At 37.7% G+C, this 25492-nt stretch overlaps 1 protein-coding gene across 1 annotated transcript in view; it reads left to right on the forward strand.

Annotated features, from left to right (window-relative positions):
• ZYG11B (zyg-11 family member B, cell cycle regulator) overlaps positions 1 to 25492 on the forward strand; it is a 102866-nt gene that overhangs the window by 37715 nt on the left and 39659 nt on the right. The window contains exons 3-10 of the mRNA XM_082688436.1: positions 452 to 1206; positions 11674 to 11814; positions 14173 to 14349; positions 15683 to 15747; positions 19627 to 19726; positions 19987 to 20037; positions 22426 to 22587; positions 22694 to 22741. Coding sequence (XP_082544562.1) covers positions 452 to 1206; positions 11674 to 11814; positions 14173 to 14349; positions 15683 to 15747; positions 19627 to 19726; positions 19987 to 20037; positions 22426 to 22587; positions 22694 to 22741 — 1499 coding nt within the window. The remainder of the gene's footprint in view (positions 1 to 451; positions 1207 to 11673; positions 11815 to 14172; positions 14350 to 15682; positions 15748 to 19626; positions 19727 to 19986; positions 20038 to 22425; positions 22588 to 22693; positions 22742 to 25492) is intronic.

Genomic DNA, 25492 nt, shown 5'->3' on the forward strand with positions numbered 1-25492 from the left:
CACTTTCAGAAATCTATTCTGTCTAGAACTTGAAGACTCCTCATTTGTCATAGCGGGAAAAGATAGCATGGGAAATTGTGTACTGGCTCTCAGGTGCTTCAGCCTATAGGCCGTTGGTCAAAACTAGGCACATAGCCCCATCTAATTCCAAGGGTAGGATGGGAAATGTAGCTGTCTACATGTCCGGGAAGGCATGAACCAGATGTTAGTGAATATCTATAAGATCTATCACAGTCACTTGCTAGCTCTGTGACCTTGGAAAGCCACTTTTCTTACCCTAGTATATTCATCTCTAAGTTGTAATCATAATATTCTTACCCCATGGAATTGTTATGTATATTAAATGAAATATTGTTACATGGATGTGCTTTGGAAATGTAAGTATGCTGGAAATTTTAGCTATTCTTTAATTATTTTTTGAAATTGAGGTGTTAACTTTTTTTTTTTCCAGGTCTACTGAATGATGGAACTGTAGGTATTTTCAGGGGCAATCAGATGCGCTTAAAGCGTGCTTGCATTCGCAAAGCCAAGATCTCTGCTGTTGCTTTCCGGAAAGCCTTCTGCCATCACAAGTTAGTGGAACTTGATGCTACAGGTGTGAATGCAGACATCACGATTACAGACATAATCAGTGGGCTTGGCAGTAACAAATGGATCCAGCAAAATCTCCAGTGCCTAGTGCTGAACTCGTTAACTCTTTCCCTCGAAGATCCTTACGAGCGGTGCTTCAGCCGGCTTTCTGGCCTTCGAGCGTTAAGCATCACCAATGTTCTCTTTTACAATGAAGACCTCGCTGAAGTTGCCTCATTGCCAAGATTAGAGAGCCTGGATATTTCTAACACCTCAATCACAGACATCACAGCTTTGCTGGCCTGCAAAGACCGACTCAAGTCTCTAACCATGCACCACTTGAAGTGTTTAAAAATGACAACTACCCAGATACTGGATGTTGTGCGGGAACTAAAACATCTGAATCATCTTGACATTTCAGATGATAAACAGTTTACATCAGACATAGCTCTTCGCCTACTAGAACAAAAAGACATCCTACCCAACCTTGTCTCCCTGGATGTTTCTGGGAGAAAGCATGTGACAGATAAAGCTGTTGAAGCCTTTATACAACAACGGCCCAGCATGCAGTTTGTAGGTTTGCTGGCCACTGATGCAGGTTACTCTGAATTCCTCACCGGTGAAGGACATTTAAAGGTTAGACTTTTAAAATGTATTATTTTGTCAGGCTGACCAATGTCTTAGCTGCATAAGGTTCCATTAAGATGAATGTCTAACAATATATGGAACATGTCTGTGAAAGATGGCATTGTATAGTGGAAAGGCCTTGCTTTCAAGTCAGAGAGTCCCAGTTAAAATCCTAGCCTGCTTGCTTCATGACCCAGACCAAGAGATGATGTAACTTTTTGGGTTTCCATTTCTTTATTTACAAAACAGATATTCTATCTAACTAAATTCTTCCAAAGGTTAGTGATTATATATGTAAAGTGCTAGTCGTGTAGTAGGCCTTGGATAAGTGATAGTTCTTATGATGGTAATATTTAGATATTTTGAACCACTGTAACATACCATTTCTAATTAGTCACTACTCCTTCTTGAATTGATATTCATTGGGAAGTTAAGTTCTCCAAGGAGATCTTTACCATAGAAATGGTGTAATTTTGCTTTTCTTAAGGTTTTTCATGCCTAATGATTTAAATTCATCTGCTTGGTACTTGGGATTCAGAGATAAAAAAGATATAGGATCTGCTTCTAAGGAACTTAGTCTTGGTGATGATACAGTCATAAATAACTATAAAGTCAAAGATCAGTGTAATCGCTGTAAAAGAGTAGAAGAAATTTCTTCCAGCTGGAGAATTGGGGGCTTGATGGAAAAGATGGTAGCTGAGTCATACCTTGAAGGATAGAATTGTGGCAAGTTTAAGCTAATATTTTCCTAATGTACACTGTATCCTCTAGATGCCTTACATTGATAGGTATTAGCCCCATTTTATAGATGAGAACCATAGACTCAGAAATTATATGATTTACAGTTAGTAAGAACCAACATTTGGATTTTTATCTCTAATTCCAGAGCCCCATTTTTTCCCCCTACTACCTACACTACTTAAGCAGAAGCATCCTTTGATCCTACCTGGAGCAGAGTCAGGGATGGCCTGAAAGTGGATATTGTGACCCAAAAGGCAAGGTACCTTTTTTGAGTAATCATGGCAGACTCAAAAAAGGAGAAGGAAAGTTTAGTTGTAAATATAAACATCTCAGTTCTTAGGTATTTGTAAATTTAGGCCTTAAAAAATAGGATGTAGAAAATGATTTTGAATTATTCTTTTTTATTCATTCAATATTTTACCAAGTGCCTGTGTGTACTGGTCACCGTACGGGGCATGGGGATTTGATGGTGAGGGCAAAAAGGCATGATTTTGCCCTCATGGAGCTTGTAATTTAGTGAGGGAATCAAGTAATCAAATGCCATGTGCCAACAGAATATGTGTGCTTTAAATATATGTACACACATATACATTTAAATATGTATGTATTTATGTATATTATATATACATGCTCTATATATGCTTTATACTGTGCTAAAATCTAGAAGATAATGCAGTATTATATATGAAAATGTTTAACAGAGAGACTTGACTTTAATATAAGGCTTCTCTGAAGACTTAATGAATGAGTGGAGATCTTAAGGGTGAATAGCTTGGTAGAGAACATTCCAGGCAATGAGAAGAATTAATGCAGAATATATGTGGTAGGGCGCCTGGGTGGCTCAGTGGGTTAAGCCGCTGCCTTTGGCTCAGGTCATGATCTCAGGGTTCTGTGATCGAGTCCCGCATTGGGCTCTCTGCTCAGCAGGGAGCCTGCTTTCTCCTCTCTCTCTCTCTCTGCCTGTCTCTCCATCTACTTGTGATTTCTCTCTGTCAAATAAATAAATAAAATCTTAAAAAAAAAAAAAGAATATATGTGGTAGAATGGAGCATGATACATCCAAGGAACTGAAAGAAAGGCCACTGTGGCTAGACCTCAAAAGTAGAAATTCACAGAGCAATGAGATGAGGCTGGAAAAGTAAGCAGACACCAGGGTCAGACTTGGAAAGGTCACATAAGCCAGGTGCAGGGCAATAAGAAGTGTGAGGAACTGACTTAACAATTTGTTATGGAGCAAGACAGATTTTTAGCACAGGGTTTTTTGATGAAGGAAATATAAAAATGTAAATTACTATTCTAATGTTACTTAACTGCCAAACAAATTGGTCTAATAGTAAAGGATTCTAAAAATTAAAAGGGGACGAAATCCCCCATGGTCTGGGAGTTGAGGGAGAATTTCCCAGAAGAGGTGAGCATCCTAAAGGATGAAAGGAATGTGTCCCTGATATGTTAAGCTAAATAATATTTTCAAGGCAAAGATGTAATAGGTATGATCCCAGAGCAGTATAGTTTTTGCTGGTTTCTTCTTAAGACCAACAGACAACCCTCCAGTGAATTAGCCTGACTTACGAAATTGAGGCTAGTAGGACATCTGTATTTCACAATGCCTGTGAAACAAGTTTGATTTCACAAACGGAGCTGTTATTACTTTGAAATCTTGACCATATGAAACACCTACTTTATTTGGTATCATTATCTATTTTCCTCCTACATAAACATTAAAGTAGTGATTCTTACCCTGCACTACAGTTAAAATCACCTGGAATGTAATTATGTGAAATGATGTTTATGTTAATCAACCTTATCATGGTAATCATTTCCCAATATATACATGTATCATATCATCATGTTGGATATCTTAAACTTACACAATGATATATGTCAGTAATATCTTTGATAAAGCTGGGGGAAATGATTTATTTCCTTACTTACTTTAAAGATTTTATTTTAGGTAATCTCTGTACCCAACTTGGGGCTCAAACTCACCACCCCTAAATCAAGAGTCACATGCTCTAAGGGCACCTGGGTGGCTCAGTAGGTTAAGCCTCCAACTCTTGATTTCAGCTCACGTCATGATCTCAGGGTTGTAGGATCGAGCCTCATGTGGGGTTCTCCACTGGGCGTGGAGTGTGGTCAGGATTCTCTCTCTAACCCTCTTTCCCCTACTCTTCTTTTTTTCCCTGCCCCACCGAAAAAAAAAAAAAAATTACATTCTGTACAAACTGAGCCAGACAGACACCCCTGGAAAAAAAATTTTAATTAAAAGAAATCACTTGTGGAGCTTGAACAATTAAATCAGAGCCACAGGGAGGTAGGACTCAGGAATCAGTATTTTCTAAAGCTCCTTAGGTGATTACAGTATTCAGTCAATATTGAGAATCATTGTTTTAAAGTAATTTTATTTATTTATTTATTTATTTTAATGTATGTTTTTAAAGATTTTATTTATTCATTTGACAGGCAGAGATCACAAGTAAGCAGAGAGGCAGGCAGAGAGAGAGAGGCTGAAGCAGGCTCCCTGCTGAGCAGAGAGACCCATGCGGGGCTCGATCCCAGGACCATGACCTGAGCTGAAGGCAGAGGCTTTAACCCACTGAGTCACCCAGGCGCCCTTATTTATTCTTTTTAGAAAAAGATTGTTGGGGGGCACCTTACTGGCTCAGTTGGAGGAGCATGGGACTCGATCTTGGGGTATGAGGTCAAGCCCCATGTTAGGTATAGAGATTACTCAGAACAAAATGCAGACTCAAAAAGAGATCATTGGAACTTTCCCCTTTGTTCACCTATATAGAAAAATTAATGTTTTTTTTAAAATTATTCACTGATTTGAGATCTGGTAATAAGTCATGTTAAGGGAAGAGAGCTGAGATTGCCACATCTCCTTTTTAAAAATCTAGTTCAGCCAAGTTGTTGAAAAACTTGTCTGAAATGATTGTCTTAGTGTTGTGATGCTTTAAATTAGTTGAGGGGGCACCTGGGTGGCACAGTCAGTTAAGCATCTGACTCTTGGTTTGGGTTCAGGTTGTAATCTCAGGGTTGTGAGATCAACCCCGTGACTCCAACCTCGGTGTCAGGCTCTGTGGTCAGTGCAGTCTGCTTGGGTTTCTCTTTGCTCTCCCTCTGCCCTGCCCATCTCCCACCCCTGGTCCAAAACAATCAATCAATCTTTAAAAAGTAAACTAGTTGAGGTTGACTTTTTGGCATTACTACTTTGTTTTTTTAGGCCACACTAAGGAATATAAGAAATAGAGACCCTGTGACTCCCCAGTATTCCTTATAAGGCACTATATGGTACTCTGAAGGGGTGGTTATAAGAACTAGTTTGTTTTTTGCGCTTTCATGTGTATTACTTAGTTTAATCTCTTGACTCTGCAAGAGAGGTATTATTGTCCTTAGTGAGAGGGAATGTCTTTAAGGGTGACAGCTGGCTGATATTGGAGTCTGCTTTTGTATCTTGGACTATTTTGATTCCAAAGCATGTGTCCTTTCCACTACATCTCATTGTCTCTGTTTGAGAATCTTAGTTCTTTACTTTCCCCTCAATTTCTAGTCCCTACACAGAGGGTTTTCTTACTATAGAATTTCTGTCATTGTTTCCTCATCCAATTTGCTCTTCTCTCACCATCAGTTTTTTGAACCATCCATTTTACTACATCTAGGATTTGTTGGCCATTTCATTCCCGGACTTTGGTGTTATATAGTAAGCTGTGGTTCCTAGTTCCTAAGAATCACTAGAAATGTGCTAAACCCAATATTAGTTCTCATTTTTACTTAGCTTCCTAGGTATCACTCTTGTCTTTTTTTCAAACTTTTCTTACTACTGTGGTTAATTTCCTTTATTCGTTCTTTCTCATCTCCCAGGTCTCTAAATATTGGAGAGTTCCATTTCTTGGTCTTTATTTTATTTTATTTTTTTAAAGATTTTATTTATTTATTTGACAGAGAGAAATCACAAGTAGACGGAGAGGCAGGCAGAGAGAGCGAGAGGAAAGCAGGCTCCCTGCTGAGCAGAGAGCCCGATGCGGGACTCGATCCCAGGACCCTGAGATCATGACCTGAGCCGAAAGCAGCAGCTTAACCCACTGAGCCACCCAGGCGCCCCCATTTCTTGGTCTTTAAATCTATATGCTGTACTTCTCCCTTGAACTAAGACTCCTATATTGAACGGCAATAGTCAATACCCAGTGAAGATCCATATAAAGTGTTCAAAGGAAGAAGAGTTGATCCATTTCAAAGAACATTTACTAAGTACTTTTTAAAGACACCTGAATTCGTGCCCTTGAAATCAAGGAATTCTAGTTTAGTGGAGAGGAGACAGATAAATTTAAAAATAGGTTTAATTCAGTGTGACAGATGCTTTAATAGAGTGCTGTAAGAAAAGTTTTCCTTAGAATATAAATTTTAGCTTTACTCTGTATATTAAATATTTACAAGGCTTAATTTAGTGGTTATGGGCATTTTCAAAGATTTTATTTATTTATTTATTTATTTGACACAGAGAGAGAGAGAGAGCACAAGCAGGCAGAGCACAGGCAGAAGGTGAGGGAGAAGCAGGCTCCCCACAGAGCAGGGAGCCCAATGCAGGGTTCAATCCCAGGACTCTGAGATCATGACCTGAACTGAAGGCAGGCACTTAAGTGAGTGAGCCACCCAAGCGCCCCTCTATTTTATCTTTTTAAATTTTCTACGGATTTTATTTATTTGAGAGAAAGAGAAGGGGGGGGGGCGGAAGGAGAGGGAGACAGAGTCTTTTTTCTTTTCTTTTTTTTTTTTTTAATATTTTATTTATTTATTTGATAGAGAAAAAGACAGCAAGAGAGGAAACACAAGCAGTGGGAGAGGGAGAAGCAGACTTCCCGCCAAGCAGGGAGCACAATGCTGGGCTTGATCCCAGGACCCTGGTATCATGATCTGAACCAAAGGTAGACACTTAACGACTGAGCCACTCAGGAGCCCGGGAGAGAGAGTCTTTTTTTTTTTTTTTAAGATTTTATTTATTTATTTGACAGAAATCACAAGTAGGCAGAGAGGCAGACGGGGGTTGGGGGGTGAGGCAAGGCAGGCTTCCTGCCAAGCAGAGAGCCCAATGGGGGGCTTGATCCCAGGACTCTGGGATCATGACCTGAGCCAAAGCAGAGGCTTTACCCACTGAACCACCCAGGGGCCCCTGGGAGAGAGAGTCTTAAGCAGACTCCACCCTGAGCATGGAGCCTGACACAGGGCATGATCTCATGACCCCGAGATCATGACCTAAGCCAAAACCATGACCTGGATTCTTAACTGATTGGGCCATCCAGGCGCCCCATCTCTGTTTTAAATTGTTACATATAGATAACTTGATTTTTTAGCATCTAGCATATGAAATTGGTTGAACTGAAGATGCTTATAGTTTGAGGAGTCAGACTACTTGACTTGAGGGTTTATCACTGGCTAGATAAGTATTGATCACTGAATAAAACATACATGCAATGAAATTAGTTTAAAATATTTAACATTCCAGTAACAAAAGTTCTTTAAAGTTACATTCAAAGATAACTTGAGGCTGTATTTCATATAGATGCTATAAAGCAATTGAATCAACCAAGTACAGGTAAATGAAGTCTTACTGATAAAATCGTTAAACATATTCCCTCTTACAACCTTTTTTATTTCACGTAGTATTTCAGTGTCTTTACAAATCTAAGAAAAAGTTCAGGATAATTCAAAAAGAATTGAACATCTGGAAAATTTTTATCATTCAATAACCACTTATATATATGAATACATAATCAAGACCAATATGCATGTAGTATATATCACAGTTCTTTTTTTTTTTTTTTTAAGATTTTGCTTATTTACCTTTATTAGAGAGCGTGAGAGCAGATGGAGGAGCAGAGGGGGAGGAGAGGGGGAGGAGAGGGGGAGGAAAGGGGAATCTCAAGCAGACTCTGCCCTGAGCAAGGAGCCCCACATGGGGCTCGATCTCAGGACCCTGAGATCATGACCTGGCCAAAATGAAAAGTCAGACCCTTAACTGACTAAGCCACCCAGGTGCCCCTACTTCATATAGTTTAAAAAGCATTTGTAAAGAAACTTCCATTGTTCTGCCCTCAGGGAGAGAAGGAGCTTTACAATCCAACTGACAACTATTGTTTTTCTGACAACCAGGCAGCACCTAGTTAGTGTGATGTGTGAACATAAAAATGACTGCCATCTAGTCTAGGTTGTGGGGTGTCTGCTTGAGAGCACAGCATTTCAGGGCTAGCTTCTCTGAGCATAGAGTTGTCTTCATAGTACATGGACAGAACTGGTCCTTGGACAGTCGTACAGCTAGCACTACCAGGTGCCTTTGCCCCACTCAGCTCTTTCAGCTATTACAGGAATGGTGTGGGTTTGCTGTTTGAGTGAGGAAAAACACAAGAATGGTCACAGATTCGTTAAAAATACATATTTATTTTTTTAAAAAAGAAACTTCCATTGTTGTTTCTACGGTTTTACAAATGTTTACTTAATATGTGCTCTTGTGTCCATTTGGCACGATGTGTACTGTAGTCTGAGTCTTCCAATTTAAAGAGATTATAACTCTGAAGGACAGGTTGGGGTTTTTTTTGTTTTTTGTTTTTTTTTTAACCTTCTTATAGATAAGACAGATGCCAGGATCATAAACAACAAATGTGTAGCTTAAGAAGTGCGGAGGTGCCTGGGTGACTCAGTCATTTGGGCATCTGCCTTTGGCTTGGGTCATGGTCTCAGGGTCCTGGGATGGAGCCCTGCATCAGGCTCCCTGCTCAGCAGGGAGTCTGCTTCTTCTTCTGTCTCTGCTGCTTGTTCTTGCACACACACACTCTCTCTCTCCCCATAAAGGAAGGAAGGAAGAGAGAGAGAAAGAAAAGGAGGAAGGAAGGAAGGAAGGAAGGAAGGAAGGAAGGAAGGAAGGAAGGAAGAAAAAGTGCAAATAAGGGGGGCACCTTGGTGGCTCAGTTGGTTAAACATCTGACTTGATTTCTGCTCAGGTCATGATCTCAGGGTTGGGAGATCGAGTCCTATGTTGGGCTCTGTCCAGGTGTGGAGCCTGCTTAAGACTTTCTCCCTCTCCCTTAGTCTCCCCCACACCCGCTCCTGCAAAAAAAAAAAAAAAAAAAAAAGAAATGCAAATAAAGTGAACACGCTTGAAGCCATTACTCAGGTTAATAAATAGAACTTTCAGCTACCCTGAAGTTTCTCTGTGCCCCATCTTGATCATAGCTCTCTCCTTCTCCATAAAATTAACCTCTATTCTATCTTTAATAATAATAATGTCGGGGCACCTGGGTGGCTCAGTCATTGAGCATCTGACTTGGCATGGGTCATGATCCCAGGGTCCTAGGATCGAGTTCCACCTCCGGCTCCCTGCTCAGTGGAAAGCTTGCTTCTTCTCCCTTTCCCACTGCCCCGGCTCTGTTCCCTCTCTCGCTGTGTCTTTCTCTGTCAAATAAATAAATAAAATCTTCAAAAAATAATATAATAATAATAATGTCCTTATTTTTTAATAGTTTTATGATCTGTTTATCTCTAGGCTTTTAGTTAATCTTGCTCATTTTTAAAAATTATATGTCTTTGAGGGATACCTGGGTGGCTCAGTCAGTTAAGAGTCTGCCTTTGGCTCAGGTCATGATCCCAGTGTCCTGGGATTGGGTTCTGTATTGGGCTCCTTGCTCAGAAGGGAGCCTGCTTCTCCTTCTGCCTGCTGCTCTCCCTATGTGTGTGCTCGCTGGCTCGCCCTCCCCACCTCCACCCTGACAAATAAATAAAATCTTTAAAAAAAAGAACTAAAAAAACAAATTATATGTCTTTTGAATACCTTTATTTTACAGATTCCTTCTCCCCTCCTTTCTTTTCCTTACAATTTGTCTATTAAAAGATCCAACCTTTTGGACTTGTAGACTTTGTTTCAGTCTGGATATTCTTAATTAATAATAATAATTATATTAATTAACATCCTCATTATCATTATTATTAAAGTCATCTCTACACCCAGTGTGGAGCTTGAACTTACAATCCCAAGACCAAGAGTGGCATGCTCTACCAGCTGAGCCAGCCAGGGCCCCCTGGATATTCCTGATTATATACTCATGGTGCCTATTTCTGTGTTGTTGTATTTTTTTGCAAATTAGTAGCTAGATTCGGAGGCTTAATCAGACTCAAGTTTGATCCCTTGGGCAGGAGTCTTAGGTATTGTGCTCTTTCAGTAAGGAAGTATATAATATATGGGTTTGTTTGGTTGGTTTTTTCCTGTGATGTTAGTGGTTGTTGACACTAGTTCCATTAATTCATTGGGGATCAGTGGTGATATTACCATCATTTATTTTTCACTTTTCAGTTGGATTACTTTTATATAAAGTCACTTTCCATTATATACATTCGGTTACTCAATACTGTGTGAACCACAGTTTAAGATATATGTATGAATCTATATAAATGGGGCATTCCTTAGACCTAATTTTGAACAGAATCTATATCTATTTATTTATTTATTTATTTTTAAGTAAGCACTACACCCAGCGGTGCCTGGGTGGATCATTTGGTGGTTAAGCGGCTGCCTTTGGCTCAGGTCATAACCCAGTGTCCTAGGATCCAGCCTCACATCAGTCTTCTAGCTCAAAGGGAAGTCTCCTTCTCCATCTCCCTCTGCCCCTCCCCTCCCAACTTGTGCTCATGTAGGAGCACACACTCTCTTTCTCTCTCTCTCAAATAAATAAATAAAATCTTCAAAAAAAATTAAATACTACACCCAATATGGGGCTTAAACTCACAACCTCAAGAGTCTTGTGCTCTATTTTTTTTTCTTTTTTAAAAGATTTTATTTATTTATTTGACAGAGATCACAAGTGGGCTGAGAGGCAGGCAGAGAAAGAGATGGGAGAAGCAGACTTCCCACTGAGCAGAGAGCCCAATGCGGGGCTCAATGTGGGGCTCAACCCAGGACCCTGGGATCATTACCTGAGCTGAAGACAGAGGCTTTAACCCACTGAGTGACCCAGGTGCCCCGAGGCTCATGCTCTATTAACTGAGCCAACCAGGTGCCCTTGAACAGAATCTCTTGGAGCTGAATGAGAGCTAGATAAATCTGGGGGAAATAATTAACACAGTTATTTGATGAATACTTATTGAGCACTTATTCTGAACCATACATAATGCTAATTATTGGGATATAGTGGTGAATGGGTCAGTTGAATGGAGGGATTATGGTAATGGTTATGAAGGAGATGTTTCATGGGGACCTGATTTAGATTGATGGGTCAGGGAAGGGCTCTCTAAAGAAGTGTCATTTAACTTGAATAGGGAAAGATGAGTAGAAATTAGTCAAAGAAAGAAAGATTTCAATAAGCAAGTTATATATATAATGGCCTTTTGCTGGGAAAGAGCTTGGGTGATTGAAGGATCAGGGGAAAAAGACCAGTGTAGCTTTAACATGAGTTAAGGGAAATTAAGGAATTATCTTAAGAGACAGATTTACTTAAGATTTACTTTAGGTGCAGCATAGAGAATGTTACCCATAGGCTTATCATAGGGTCTAAGCCTATCTAACGTATATCTCTTTAGCATATGTACACCTTCATAAGATGACTCTTCTGAGTGGGTTGGAAAGTAATCATTCGCATTTGTTTCAAGACTTACATGGCTATACCAGATTCCATCTATACAAATGATGTTTGGCTAGAGAAAGTTAGAGGGTTGAAGAAATCCTAAAAGCTAATCTTATGGCTATGTTCAAAGGTGTCTGGAGAAGCCAATGAAACTCAGATTGCAGAAGCATTGAAGCGGTACAGCGAACGGGCATTCTTTGTCCGGGAAGCTCTATTTCACCTTTTTAGCCTGACTCATGTGATGGAAAAAACAAAGCCAGAAATTTTAAAGGTAAGAATAAGAAACTGGATATGAAAACTTTGAAATTATCTTCCTGGATACAGATGATGGCTTTGTGAAGAAAATCGGTGAAAATTTGCATTTAGTCTTTGATTTTTTTTTTTTTTGTAATGGGTTTGATGATATATGATTTCAGTTGTTAGCCATAAATGAGAGAGAAGATAGTTGCATAGTGTTATTGAAGTTAAATACCTTCTACTTCATATTTAACTACCTAAAACCAGTGACCACTGTGATATTTTTTTCACCATCTGCAGTAGAAAATGAAAGTATATGACTGGAATCACAACACTGCATTGTATTGCTTCCATATAGACTTTTTAAAGATATATAATATTGGTATTCCATAAGGCACCTTCCCATGCACTTTTAAGCACCTGTACTTTCATAATTAATTCATGATATTTCCCAATTAAAATCTTTTAATCAAGACAGCTTTTGAAGAGCAAGAAAGGAAGATTCTTAATTTTTGTTGATTGTTTAGGGCCATGTTTATCAGATTGTGTCCTTTGTCCACCAGAAGTCTGGAATATTATTTTTAAAAGCATATTTGTGAAGCCCACTCTAGGAAATTTAGATTCAATAGGGCTGGATGAGGTACAAGAATCTGCATTTTAGGGGCGCCTGGGTGGCTCAGTGGGTTAAGCCGCTGCCTTCGGCTCGGGTCATGATCTCAGGGTCCTGGGATCGAGTCCCACGTCGGGCTCTCAGCTCAGCAGGGAGCCTGCTTCCTCCTCTCTTTCTCTCTCTGCTTGCCTCTCTGCCTACTTGTGATCTCTCTCTGTCAAATAAATAAATAAAATCTTAAAAAAAAAAGAATCTGCATTTTAATAATTCCCCAAGGTAATCCTAATACATATTTGAAATCAGTGAGTGTAGGACTGTATTATATTTGCCTCATTTAGTGGGTACAACAGTCTTACAGATTGTGTAACTACAGATCTATGAGGTTAAGTAACAGTAAGTTAGTAGCAGAGAGAAATGACCTAACCACCCCATTATCTTAAATTTTCAGAATAGGGTGCGCTTGGATAGGAACCAGTAACATTACAGTCCCTGAGATGTTACCCCCAACACAGCCACCCCTCCATATATACCAGAGGATATTGGCACTTGGTATATGAATTACCTGTTTTGGTTTTGGTTACTGTGAACCTGAGCAGCAAAGAACCTCTAGTCCTGATCTGAAATATTTACTCATTCATTCATTCATTCATTCAGAGAATGGTACAGAGAGAAATGAATATAGAAAATTCTTTTAAGGGATTCAGTTCTAAAGGAGAGCAAAGGAAAAAGATGGTAGTTGGCTGAGGAACTATTTTTTTAATTTTGATTTATTTATTTATTTATTTTTGACAGACAGAGATCACAAGTAGGTGGAGAGGCAGGCAGAGGAGAGAGGAGGAAGCAGGCTTCCTGCCAAGCAGAGAGCCCGATGTGGGGCTCGATCCCAGGATTCCGGGATCATGACCTGAGCTGAGAGCAGAGGCTTTAACCCACTGAGCCACTTGGGCGCCCCAGGAACTTTTTTTTTTTTTTTTTTTCTTTTTTAAGATGGGAGAAAAAACCCAGCTTTTTATATGCTGATATGAATGATCCAGTACAGAATAAAAACTTGATATAGGAAATAGAAGAACAGCTGAAGCAATGTCCTTGAGTAGACAAAAAGCAAAAGATGTAACATGTAAGTGGAGGGATTACCTTCAGAGAAGAACCCAAAAAGATCATTTATGGTAATAGGAAAACAGCATGTTCATGTTTATGTACTGGCAAGGGGGATACACGTGGTAGTGAGAATCTGAAATTCTTTTCTGAATGTTTCCTTTTTTTCCGTATAATTGGAAGCAAGGTTCTTTAGCTGATAGTGAGGATTGGGAGGATTTGTTGGGGATTGAGGAGAGAGGAAAAGATGAGAAATAGTTACGTAGGCCAGAGGGAAGCAAATGGATTTTATTGTACTATGACTTTAGCAGTGTTCGTAAGAAACTGAATGTCAGAATTTGAAAGTGAAAAGTTTGCCTCTGGTTTACTCTAAACTCAGTAAGAATTTATTTAGTGCTTAGAATATAAGAGGCACTGTACTAGGTCTGGATGAGTTACGTGAATAGAAAAGATTCATTAGCCCTACGGAAAAATTCCTGGACATGAACAACTTGATACCTTCCTGGACCAGGTAGGTGAGAACTATGTGTTGATAAGTGATTGCTATGCCCTAGGCTCTTTGCACATGAGGATAAAAAAGATAATTTAAGCCTGCTTAGAAATTGTTAGAGATCAACAAAGTAATGTTGCTATGTTAAGAGGGCTTATATTAATAGCGTGAATAAAGAGAACTAATTTTTTTTCTAGCTTGTGGTTACTGGGATGAGAAACCACCCTATGAATTTGCCAGTACAACTTGCAGCAAGCGCCTGTGTGTTTAACTTAACTAAGCAGGATCTTGCTGCAGGAATGCCTGTTCGACTCCTGGCTGATGTGACTCATTTGCTGCTCAAAGCCATGGAACATTTTCCCAATCACCAGCAGGTAAGCGTGTGGATATTCCTATTCAAATAGTCCTTTTAGTGTTCCCCACCCATCTCCTACCTCCATAGAGTTCAATTTAGTAGACCAGATCTGGAAATTCAAATGTCTTTGCAGCCTGCAAAGTAATAAATTTATGGTATGACTGAGTATAGGAAAGCAGAGAAGTAGAAAACTAAAGAGAAGATTCCCTGCCTGAAAGTATTTAAATCCAAATATTGAGGGAAATAGTGCAAACCATAAAAAACTCATCTTCCACCTCAATCCTGACTTTGGATAATTTCAGCAAATATGCCAGAACACATCTATTCTGGGCCAGGCACTATCAAGTACTCGCATACAGAAATGAGTAAGACATGGATTTTCTACTTCGAGCCATATGGTATGCGTATAACCTATCCTATTGTCAGGATGAAAACTGAAAATATAAAAATTATATTTTTCATTCTTAAAATGTAACAGCTAGTTGGCAATTTAGTAAAAAATACTCATAAGCCAAAAATCAAGTAAAAATGTCAATCCAGGGGTGCCGGGATGGCTCAGTCAGTTGAGCATCTATCTGCTTTCAGCTCAGGTCATGATCCTGGAGTCCAGGGATCAGCCCTGCATCGGGCTCCCTGCTCAGCCGAGAGCCTCTTCTCCCTCTGTCCCTCCCCCTGCTTATGCTTTCTCTCTCTCTTTCAAATAAATAAAATCTTTAAAAAAATGGCAATCCAGATAGGTGATTGGACCAGTAAAGCCTCATTGAGGGCAGTTACCAAATTGGATAAGCTTTAAGCTTTGGTTTTTTGGTTTTTGTTTTTTTCCAGATTTATTTATTTATTTTAGAGAATGAGCACACATGTGTGCAAACATGGGTAGGAACAGAGGGAGAAGGAGAGAATCCTCAAGCAGACTCCCCACTGACAAGCCCATTGTGGGGCTCAGTCCCTGGACCCTGAGATTTTGACCTGAGCTGAAATCGAGAGCTGGCCACTTAACCAACTGGGCCACCCAGGCACCCCTAGGCTTTGGTTTTTATGGCTTCTGGAAGCCAGGTAGTTAGAGGACAAAGCAGAATCCACCCAAAGTCCACCAGAAGGAAGGGGGATTAGCTGATATTAATTCTATTTATTATCCTACCTCGTCTCATGGAAAAGACAAAGAATATGCACAAGTAAACTCACATGGGTTCTTTGGAAGTCAGTCTTTCAAAAGCAGGGAGGCAGAACAAAAGTTGTAAGAAATCATTGGTGTTTCATCAGTGATCTTCCTTTTTTTATAGAGGCTACACCTAGTTAAAAAATAACAAAGCAATATTTTATTCAGGAATTTCTTTCTCCCTTTGGTTCTTTAGTTACAGAAGAATTGCCTCCTTTCACTTTGCAGTGACCGGATCCTTCAAGATGTTCCATTCAACAGGCAAGTGTTAGCCCTAGAACTTAAAATGGGCCAAAACGGAATTTTAGAACTCTGTCTTGGGCCATTTCTTGCCAGTTGGCATATCCTTCGTGTATAGTTAATAAGTGAATGGGATTCTGCATTATCCTATAAAATGCTAACTCTACTTTCTCTGATTTGGTACTTTGACATTCCTGTTAGCAGATTGGCCTCTGTTTTCATAGTCCTTTGCTTAAAAATTTATATTATGGCTTTTAGAATATTCATACAATATTGTAGGCTGAAGAAACTGAGGCATGTGGACTCAGTGTCTTGCCCATGATTTTGTGTCTAGTAACTGCAAGGCTAGAAAGACTCAAGTCTTCTAGTTTTAGGTCATGATCTTTTCTCTGTATCATACATCTTATTATTATTTGATACTGAATTAAAGAAGAAACTTTTTAAATAGAGGTTAAGGGAGGTTATATAGCTGGATTCAAGTAACTTAAAAAGTGTTTTCCCTTGTCTTCTAAGATGTGATTTGAGAGCTAAAAAGGATTTTTTGTCATCTATTTTAAATATAATTTTTAAAGATGGTATTGAAAAAGAAAATATACTTATGATTTAATGAGAAGTATATTTCTCAAGCAGCAATTTTACTGTGATTTATTTGTGTAAAGTACTGGCACAGCTGAGGAATGAGATGTTCCATTTACTATTTCAAATCGTTTGGACAAACCTATAACTACATATATCTCATTTAGGTTACTAATTTTTATTTTTTAAATACTGAGCATCTGTACTGATTACATGAAGTCATATGTAGGAAAGACATAGTCACTTTCCTTTTTTTTTTTTCTTAAAAACATAATCACTTTCTTAAAGAAAATTGTCAACTAACCCTGGGGTTGAGAAACCTCTTTTAAAGGGCTAGCCAATAATATTTTGGGCTCATTAGCCATAGGGTCTCTGTTGCAGCTACTTAACTCTGCCATTGTACTTCCTAAAGCAGTTGAAGATGATACATAAACAAATGGTTTTACTATGTTCCAATAAAACTTCCGAAAATAACCAGCTGGACCCACGGCTATAAAATCACTATATGTAGGCTATCGTTTACTTACCTCTGATCTAGCCAATACACTGCTAGATTTGAGCTTCTTTATGGTCAGAGACTGTGATTGGTTAATCTCTTTGTCTCTAGTGCTTAAGTGGATGTTTGATGGATGAATGAATGAAAAATGAGTATGACAGAAGACAGAATTTTTCATAGAAGAAGATGACAGAATGCATTGGGCCCCCCAACGAGGAGGGAAAGATTTCATCTGATTGGTGATCATTAAAGATTTCATGTTAGTGATGGCATTTGAGATAATAAAGATAATTGATGGCATTTGAGATAAAAAGATAATGACTAACCTGTATAAATCACTTCTGTTGCCAAGCACTGTGCTGAGTGTTTTACATATGCTTATTCAGCCCATAAAAAAGTCCTGTGAAATTGTTATTCTTATAATTTTCATTTTATAGATGAAGAAACAGAGCCACAGAGAGGTTTAGTAATTTTCTCAAGGTGATAAGATAGCAAGTAGCAGAATTTAGATTTAAATCCAGAATGACTCCAGAACCTCTACTTTTTACATCCATGCTATATTGCTTTGAAGATGAGAGAAGGTTGGATTGATTGTTTTATGTCATGGGAACTGCACAAATACAGGTACAGAGGAAGTTAGTAATAATATTAGAAAAAATAACCTTTATCAAAAGCTTGGTGTGTGCTAAGTTCTGTACTAAGTCTTAAGTTTTATGTGTAATATTAATTAATCCTCACAACAATCCTATTGAATAGATCTTATTATTTTACAGATGAGAAAATTGAAGTTCAGAAAGATTAAGGAAATTGCCCCAGGTTCCCAAAGTTAGTAAGTGGTAGAAGTAATATTTGAAACCGGGCTGACTCCAGAATGTATGATTTTCTTAACAACTTTCCTGCATTGCTTCATGTGATAAAATAATATATTTTATTATTATCAGTAACATTAGGTAGAACTAGAATTTAAACTCCAAAATACAAGAAGCATCAGAATCTGTGCTCTTAACTATAAGGCTATCTTAATCATAATTCTGGGCATGTTGGGGGACTAATGAGCAGTCCATTTTGCAATAAGCATTGGGTAGGCAGGAAAAAAGATTTGAAAGTTCGGGCCCATTGTTAGAGTCCAGAAATATTGTGAGTACAGGAATTACATCATACCTAAGTTCTCTGACAGATTTATGTATTACCAATATTAAGGCACAAATTGAAGGGAAAACAGTGGAGGCATAATGGCCCATTAGAAATCTACTGTAAAAGAATCCAAGATGGCCTTGGGAATAGAAAGGAGGTAATAGTAAATTTGAAGGAATTCGCAGAGGAGTAATTTTATCTATATAATTCAGACAACATGTATTAAACATCCATGTGTGAAGCTCTGTATTGGGTTCTTGGTATAAAGGGCTGAATAGTTTACAGTCCTTTACCTCAAGGAACTAATAATAATGGGCCAATGGAGGATTCATGTGAAGCTGCAGATAATCACTCTGACAGAGTTATAAACAAATGGTTGTTTGTTACAACTCTGATAGAATTACAAACAGATGTTAAGGAGCAGTGATAAAGCAGTGATAAACGTGTCAAGGAAAACTTCTCAGCACAAGTGACATTTGAGCCAGGTCTTGAAAGGAGAAATTATAGGTATATTCCTTAGTGTCATCCTGATTTCTCTCCTTATGTCACACCCCACATTCAAGTCCTTTGACAAATCCAGCTATTTTCCAAATATATCATGAATTCAGCCATTTCTCATCACTTTCATTTCTATCTCTTGGACTAGACTAAAAGTGATTTATCTCCAAAATTATTATGGTAGCCTCTGAACTGCTCTTTTTGCTTCTTTATTTGCCTGTTGAAGTTTATTTTAAAGTCAGCTAATAGAATAATCCTATTAAAAACATAAGTCAGTTCATGTCATATCTCTCCTTAGAATCTTTCTGTGGCTTCCTGTCTCACTCTGGAGTAAAAGCTAATTCTTTACAAAGACTTTATGATATGGCACTCCTGTTACCCCTGACCTCTTGTCTCAGTACTACTCTTGTTCTCACTGCTCTAGCTCTCACTGGCTTTCATGGTATTTCTCAAAACCTCCAGGCATATTCCCAATGCAAGGTCGTCGTGTCTCCTTCCCTCTGCCTAGGATGCTTTTCCCCTAGATAACCACACAGCCAGCTTTCTTACTTCCTCAAAAGTTTTCAGTGAGGCCTTTCCTAATAGCCTTACCTAAATTCAACATTTCATATCCTCTCTTTACCTGCTTAATTTTTTTTCCTCTACAGCACATGTCACATATTTTACTTACCTATTTATCATCTATCTTCCACACTACAGTGTAAGCTCTATGAGAGTAGAAATATTTTTCTATTTTGTTTACTACTCTGTCTCCAGCACCAGGAACAGTATCTGGCACAAACCAGGGGCTCAGTAAATGCTTGTGAATGAATAAATGAATATTTCTGTTGTGCTAGATGCTGTAAGGACCCAGAAAATAGTACAGTGTAGAAATTACTATAGGTTAGATATATGTTATAATTCTAGAAGATAAATATCAGATGGTTTTGGTCATATTTCCCAAACTCTTGTTTCTTTACAAAGTGTTGTTAGAATTAACAGCTAGAAAAAAAATTAAAAAAAAAAAAAAAAAAAAAAGAACTAACAGCTAGGCACCATTTCCAAAACACTCAAGTATAATTATTCTGTTATCAGTTAAGAGGAATTTTCCCATTCTTTCTCACCTACCTAAATTGTAGCATCATTTCCCAGCTAGAACTCTGAAACTGCCTCCATCTCCAAGATTCATTCATGGAAAACCCTTTGTGTGTTTTCAGGTTTGAAGCAGCCAAGCTTGTCATGCAGTGGCTGTGCAACCATGAGGATCAAAACATGCAAAGAATGGCTGTTGCTATCATTTCCATCCTGGCTGCCAAGGTATCTGAACTCCCATAATTGAACAGTTTTCTGTAGGAAGCTGTCTCCCGTTGCAGTTACTATTTTCTCCAAAACCTATGTGCCAGAAAAGTTAGTAAGCCTCTTTGCCAGCCTGTTTTTTCAGGCTACATTCAGTATTGCAGAATTCCATGTTGATCAGAGATTTTAGTCTGACCTTTGGAGCCTGTTGCCGTGAGTGATATTAAACTCACATTAGTGAGTTTTGGGACTTAATTACTTTGTCTTCTGCTTGTTTGCAGCTTTCAACAGAACAAACTGCGCAGCTTGGTGCTGAGCTCTTCATTGTCAGGGTAAGTCTATTATCTCCTCTGTGCAGACCACTAGATAGTCTTCATTTTCAGGCAGTGTTGTGTATTTCAAAACATTATTTTTGTTACTTCTACCTGGATGTATTCATTTATTTTTATAGAAGCAGCTTTATTCCTCAACAGAAATGGAAAGAGCCCTGAACTAGGAGTCAGATGACCTAGGATCTAACTGTAAACTCAGTTTGTGAACTTAGACAAATTTTGTGAATCATTGGAGCCTAAGTAAACCTTAAGATCGTATCTAGACCTAAAATTCTGTTATTTTGTTATTTATGAAGAAAATGTAGAGACTGTTGTAGGCATGAAATTGTGCTAGATGCTTTGGGGGAAAAGATAATTTAAATAACAGACAAATGATTTTGATTTCTCAGTTACGGAGATGATAAAATGAACAGCAAAATGTTAAAAATCTTTAAAGAGAGTAAATATAAACAGTGTCCTAGGGAGGACTGGAGGAAAAGTCTACTCTTTTTCCTTTTCTTGCTACAATCCTGGCTTGAGGTGTTTAAACAATAATGGTAGATGGAAAAGTCCAATGAAAGACTCTCCTTTTTTTTTCTTTTTAAGATTTTATTTTTAAGTAATCTCTACACCCAGCATGGGGCTCGAACCCACAACCCACAACCCTGAGATCAAAAGTCGCACTTTCCACCGACTGAGCCAGCCAGGTACCCCAAAAGACTCCCTTTTTCTGTGATTTACGTATTATGTATGTAATGAGAAAGTCATTCCTTTGATAAATATATGTAGCTAGCTCCTTGCTAGATGTTAGGGATTCACACTGAATTATACCTATAATTTCTGTCCATAAGAAGTACTAGAGAAAATAGCTATGTAGATGTGGTTGTAATACAGTCTAATACATATAATAATAGCAATAGGAATGAAAAGAGTAATATAAAGAAAGGAGAAAGCTGTGATGGTATAATAGAGTAGGAATTCTGGAACTGACACATCTGGGTTTATTCCCAGTTCTGGCACTTAACTAGCTTGGGCCATCACATAAATTTACTTAGAGGTTATGAGCTACTTTGTACAGTTACTATGAAGATTAAATGAAAAGGAAAATAAGATTAATTGAAGGGGAGGCACCTGGCTGGCTCAGTTGGTAGAGCATGCAACGCTTGATCTCAGGTCGTGAGTTCAAGCCCCACATTGGGCATGGAGCTTACTTTGAAAAAAAAAAAAATTTATTTGAAGTAATATATGCTAAGTGCTTTGCACAAAATAAATACATGTTAGATAAGAAGGGATGCTGATTTTATTTATTTTTTACTATTTTCAGGGATGACACTTTAGTTTTAAATATGGCTTTTCATTGTTATACATGTGTTTCAGTAGTTTTGGGTGGAGATATATTCAAAGATTTTAAGGAAGTAATTCACTTATATGCTTTAGGGGAAAATGAAACTTAGTTTAGCAGGAATTAATAGCAGTAGTAGTGGTAGTAGTGATTATCACTAGCCTTTATTTAATCTCTTGATTATCACCCACAGTTTACAGATGAGGAAACAAAGGAATAAATTGCCAAACAAGGTTACACAGATGCAGATTCTAGTGCCACGTTCTTAGCCACTTAATGATTATTAATTCCCCTGAGGTGTTTTTATTTCTAAAAAAATTTTTTCCTGATCTGCGTGTAACTTTACCCCCAAAACTATAATCAAAAAATGGAATTATGGATGCCTTATCTAGGTTTCAAAATATTTATCTTTCAGACTTAAATTTCTTGGGTTATGGCTATGACAGAAATAATTTACAAATGGAATTTCAAAGCTATTATCTTATTCAATTCCAATATAGACTTTGATTCTCTTACAATTGTATGTAATTTGTTTGTTCTTTTTTTTTCCTTCAGGAAGACTTGGAATTCGATAGAATTAGGTCTTCCAATTCTAATTTTCTCTTACTAAGTTGACTATGATCAAATTACTTAATATTTCTCAGTCTACATTTCCTCTGTTGAAAAATGAATGTAACAGTACTATAATATAGGATATAATTTGCTGATACTTAATAAATGTAGATTCCTTTCCCTTTCTCCACCTCTACTTTTTTTGTCCAGGATCTAAATGAATATATGTTGTGACTAATTGGGTAAGATAGTTTTCCTCAGCTCTAAATGGTTTGCTTTTTATTTTATTTACAGGGTACTTGATTATAGGTATCATCAGAATAATAAAGTATTTTTGAAGATCCTATACTTTTTTTTGTTGAAGGAAAAAGCCTGACCAAAGAAGATGTTTGTTGTACTTTTAAAAACTTTTATAGGAAATGTTTTAAGCCATGAGACCAATCTTTATGACTTGTGATTACCACGACTAATTACAATAACAGTTTGTGATGAGAAATTCATTCTATTTCTTTCAGCAACTTCTTCAAATAGTGAAGCAAAAAACCAATCAAAATTCAGTGGACACTACTTTGAAGTTTACTTTGAGTGCACTTTGGAACCTCACAGATGAATCTCCAACCACTTGCAGACATTTTATTGAAAACCAAGGGTTAGAACTCTTCATGCGGGTTCTAGAGGTTAGAATGGGAATTTAGCCTATAGTTTTGACATTGATTGATTTTAAGTATTCATTTATTATATTTGGTTATTTAGGTAGTTATAGGTTTCTTTTTCTTTTTACAGTCTTTCCCAACTGAGTCATCCATTCAACAGAAAGTCCTAGGACTTTTGGTAAGATAAAAACATATAAACATTTCCTGCTAAATTCCAAGCTGTAATCAGTTATATTCCTTCTGAGGTAGTACGTTGAAAAATGCTTCTCAGGGTGTGTGGGTGGCACGACTGGTTAAGTGACTGACTCTTGATTTCTTGGTTTCCACTCAGGTTATGATCTCAGGGTTGCAAGATTGAACCTCACGTGGATTTCCATGCTCAGCACAGAGTCTGCTTAGGTTTCTTTTCTCCCTCTCCCTTTGCCCCTTGTGTTCTCTACCATCCTGCCCTGGCACACTCTCTCTCTCAAATAAATAAATCTCAAAAAGGAGGGGGGATTTTTCTCTATTTGTAAACACCTAATGACATTAGAAAATATATACAATATAATAAAATGAGAAAAGCAGGCTATAAACAAACATATACATACTAGATTTTCACCACATTAGGGGCACCTAGGTGGTTCAGTTGATACACGTCTGCCTTGGGCTCAGGTTGAGCCCTGCATAGGGCTTCCTGCTGAGCAGGAAGAGCTTCTCCCTCTCCACTCTCCCTGCTTGTGTTCCCTTTCTCACTCTGTCTTTCTCTGTCAAATAAATAAATAAAATATTTAAAAATAAAAGGATTTTCACCACATTAAAAGGAAAAATATAAGTTACATACTTTATTATATATGGTTTGGTCTAGTATAGCGCTTCACTGTGAGCAATTTTACTTTTATAATCAGAAAAAAAGTCTCGTGAAAAAATATCACTAACTGGGGCACCTGAGTACCTCAGGTGGTTAGGCATCAGATTCTTGATTTTGGCTCAGGTCATGATCTCAGGGATTTGGGATCAAGCTCCGTGTCTGGCTCTACACTTGGCAAGGAGTCTGCTTGGGATTCTCTCTCTCCCTTTCCTTCTGGCCCTAATCCCACTCACACGCCATATAAATAAATAAATAAATCTTTTTTGAAATGTCACTAACCTGTAAGTGTCCTTACATGCTATGTTTGGTAATTAATAATCAGTACTTAAAAGACTGCTTAACAAATTAGACATTCCCTAAATTTATTAGATATAGATTAAAGTGAGCCCCCTAAGATTTTGAGGCAATGTTGAAGGAGCAAATGTTTATTATGTTTAATCACTGCAACAGGAGAAGTGCCTATATGGTGAAAGCTATTTTAGAGCAGACCTCTGCTCTTAAGAAATTAGATAATAGGAGGCATAGATGAGTGAGTTAAAAAAGTTATAGATTAGTGTTTGTTTTACAGATGCATGAGTATGAGATAATAAATGAGATATGGATTATTGGGAAAGGTGACATTTAAAGAAGACCATCTGTTCACTATAGTTTTAGTTTTTTATGAAGTAGAAAATGTAAAAGGACCCAAAAGCCCAGAAATAGGGAAGTATTAAGCAGATCATAGTTTTTGATTGTTCTGTTCAAGGTTCATAGGATTATTAGATACAGAAGTTGGTTCACATCACCATAACAAGAAAAGTAGAACTTATTTTAAATACTTAGAAAGCTTGTAGAGCTTTAAAATGCTTTTCTAGCAATTTTTTTGTGGGCAGAGGACATACCTTGATTTAAGTCCTTTGGAATTTATTGAGACCTGTGTATGGCCCACAATATGTTCTATTTTGGTAAATGTTTCATGTGCACTTGAGAAGAATATGTATTTTGCTGTTCTTGGTATAATGTCCTATAAATGTCAGTCAGTCTAATTGGTTGTTATTGTTCAAGTATTCTTACTGATTTTCTGACTGCTTGTTCCAGCAATTTACTGATAGGAGTTTTGAAATCTTCAACTATAATTGTTGATTTATCTATTTCTTCTCACAGTTATATCAATTTTTGCTTCATGTATTTTGGAGCTCTGTTATTAGGTTCATAAGCTGTTAAAATTGTTATGCCTTCCATTAGACCCCTTCTCATTATAAAATGACTTTCTTTGGGTGCCTGGGTATCTCAGTAGGTTAAGCCTCTGCCTTCAGCTCAAGTCATGATCTCAGCGGCCTGGGATCGAACCCCACATGGGGTTCTCTGCTCAGCAGGGAGCCTGCTTCCCCCTCTCTCTCTGCGTGCTTCTCTGACTACTTGTGATCTCTCTCTGTCTGTCAAATAAATAAATAAAACCTTTAAAAAAAAAATTTTTTTTTTTTATCATTTCCTGCCCTTAAACAGTTTCAGTTATTTCAGATAGGAGAGTAACTCTGACACCTTTTTACTTCATTTTGTCCAGAAGTATGTGTCCTCATCAATCTTCCATCAAATAGAATTAAAAATGAGAAATGTGTCTTTTATTTATACTACTCTTTACATATCTTTTAGTGTAGGTATGGTAGCAATGAATTTTCACTCAGGTTTTGTTTGTATGAAAAAGAATCTTGCTTTTACTTTCAAAAGTTACATTTCTTAAAAAAATTTAAATTTCTGCTGATTATTGAGTTAAAATGGATATTTTTTCTGTTCGATTTTGGGGTTTATAATTTTCATCAAATTTGGAAAAATTTTGGCCTTTATATCTTTACCTTGTATCTTTAAATACACACCCACACACGCATATATACGCACACACTTTTTTTTTTTTTTTTTTGGTACCTTCTCTCCTCTCTCTTTCTGGGATTCCAGTTATAAGTATGTGAGATTGCTTACTATTATCTCATAGGTCACAAAGTAATCTATTGGCTTTTCTCCCAAAATTTGTTGTTGTTTTTTCTTTATCTGCTTTTGCTTGGATGTTTCCTCTAGCTCTGTGTTTTAGTTCACAAGGGGTTT

Source organism: Mustela nivalis (genome assembly GCF_964662115.1).
Source record: "Mustela nivalis genome assembly, chromosome: 10".
Lineage (NCBI taxonomy): Eukaryota > Metazoa > Chordata > Mammalia > Carnivora > Mustelidae > Mustela > Mustela nivalis.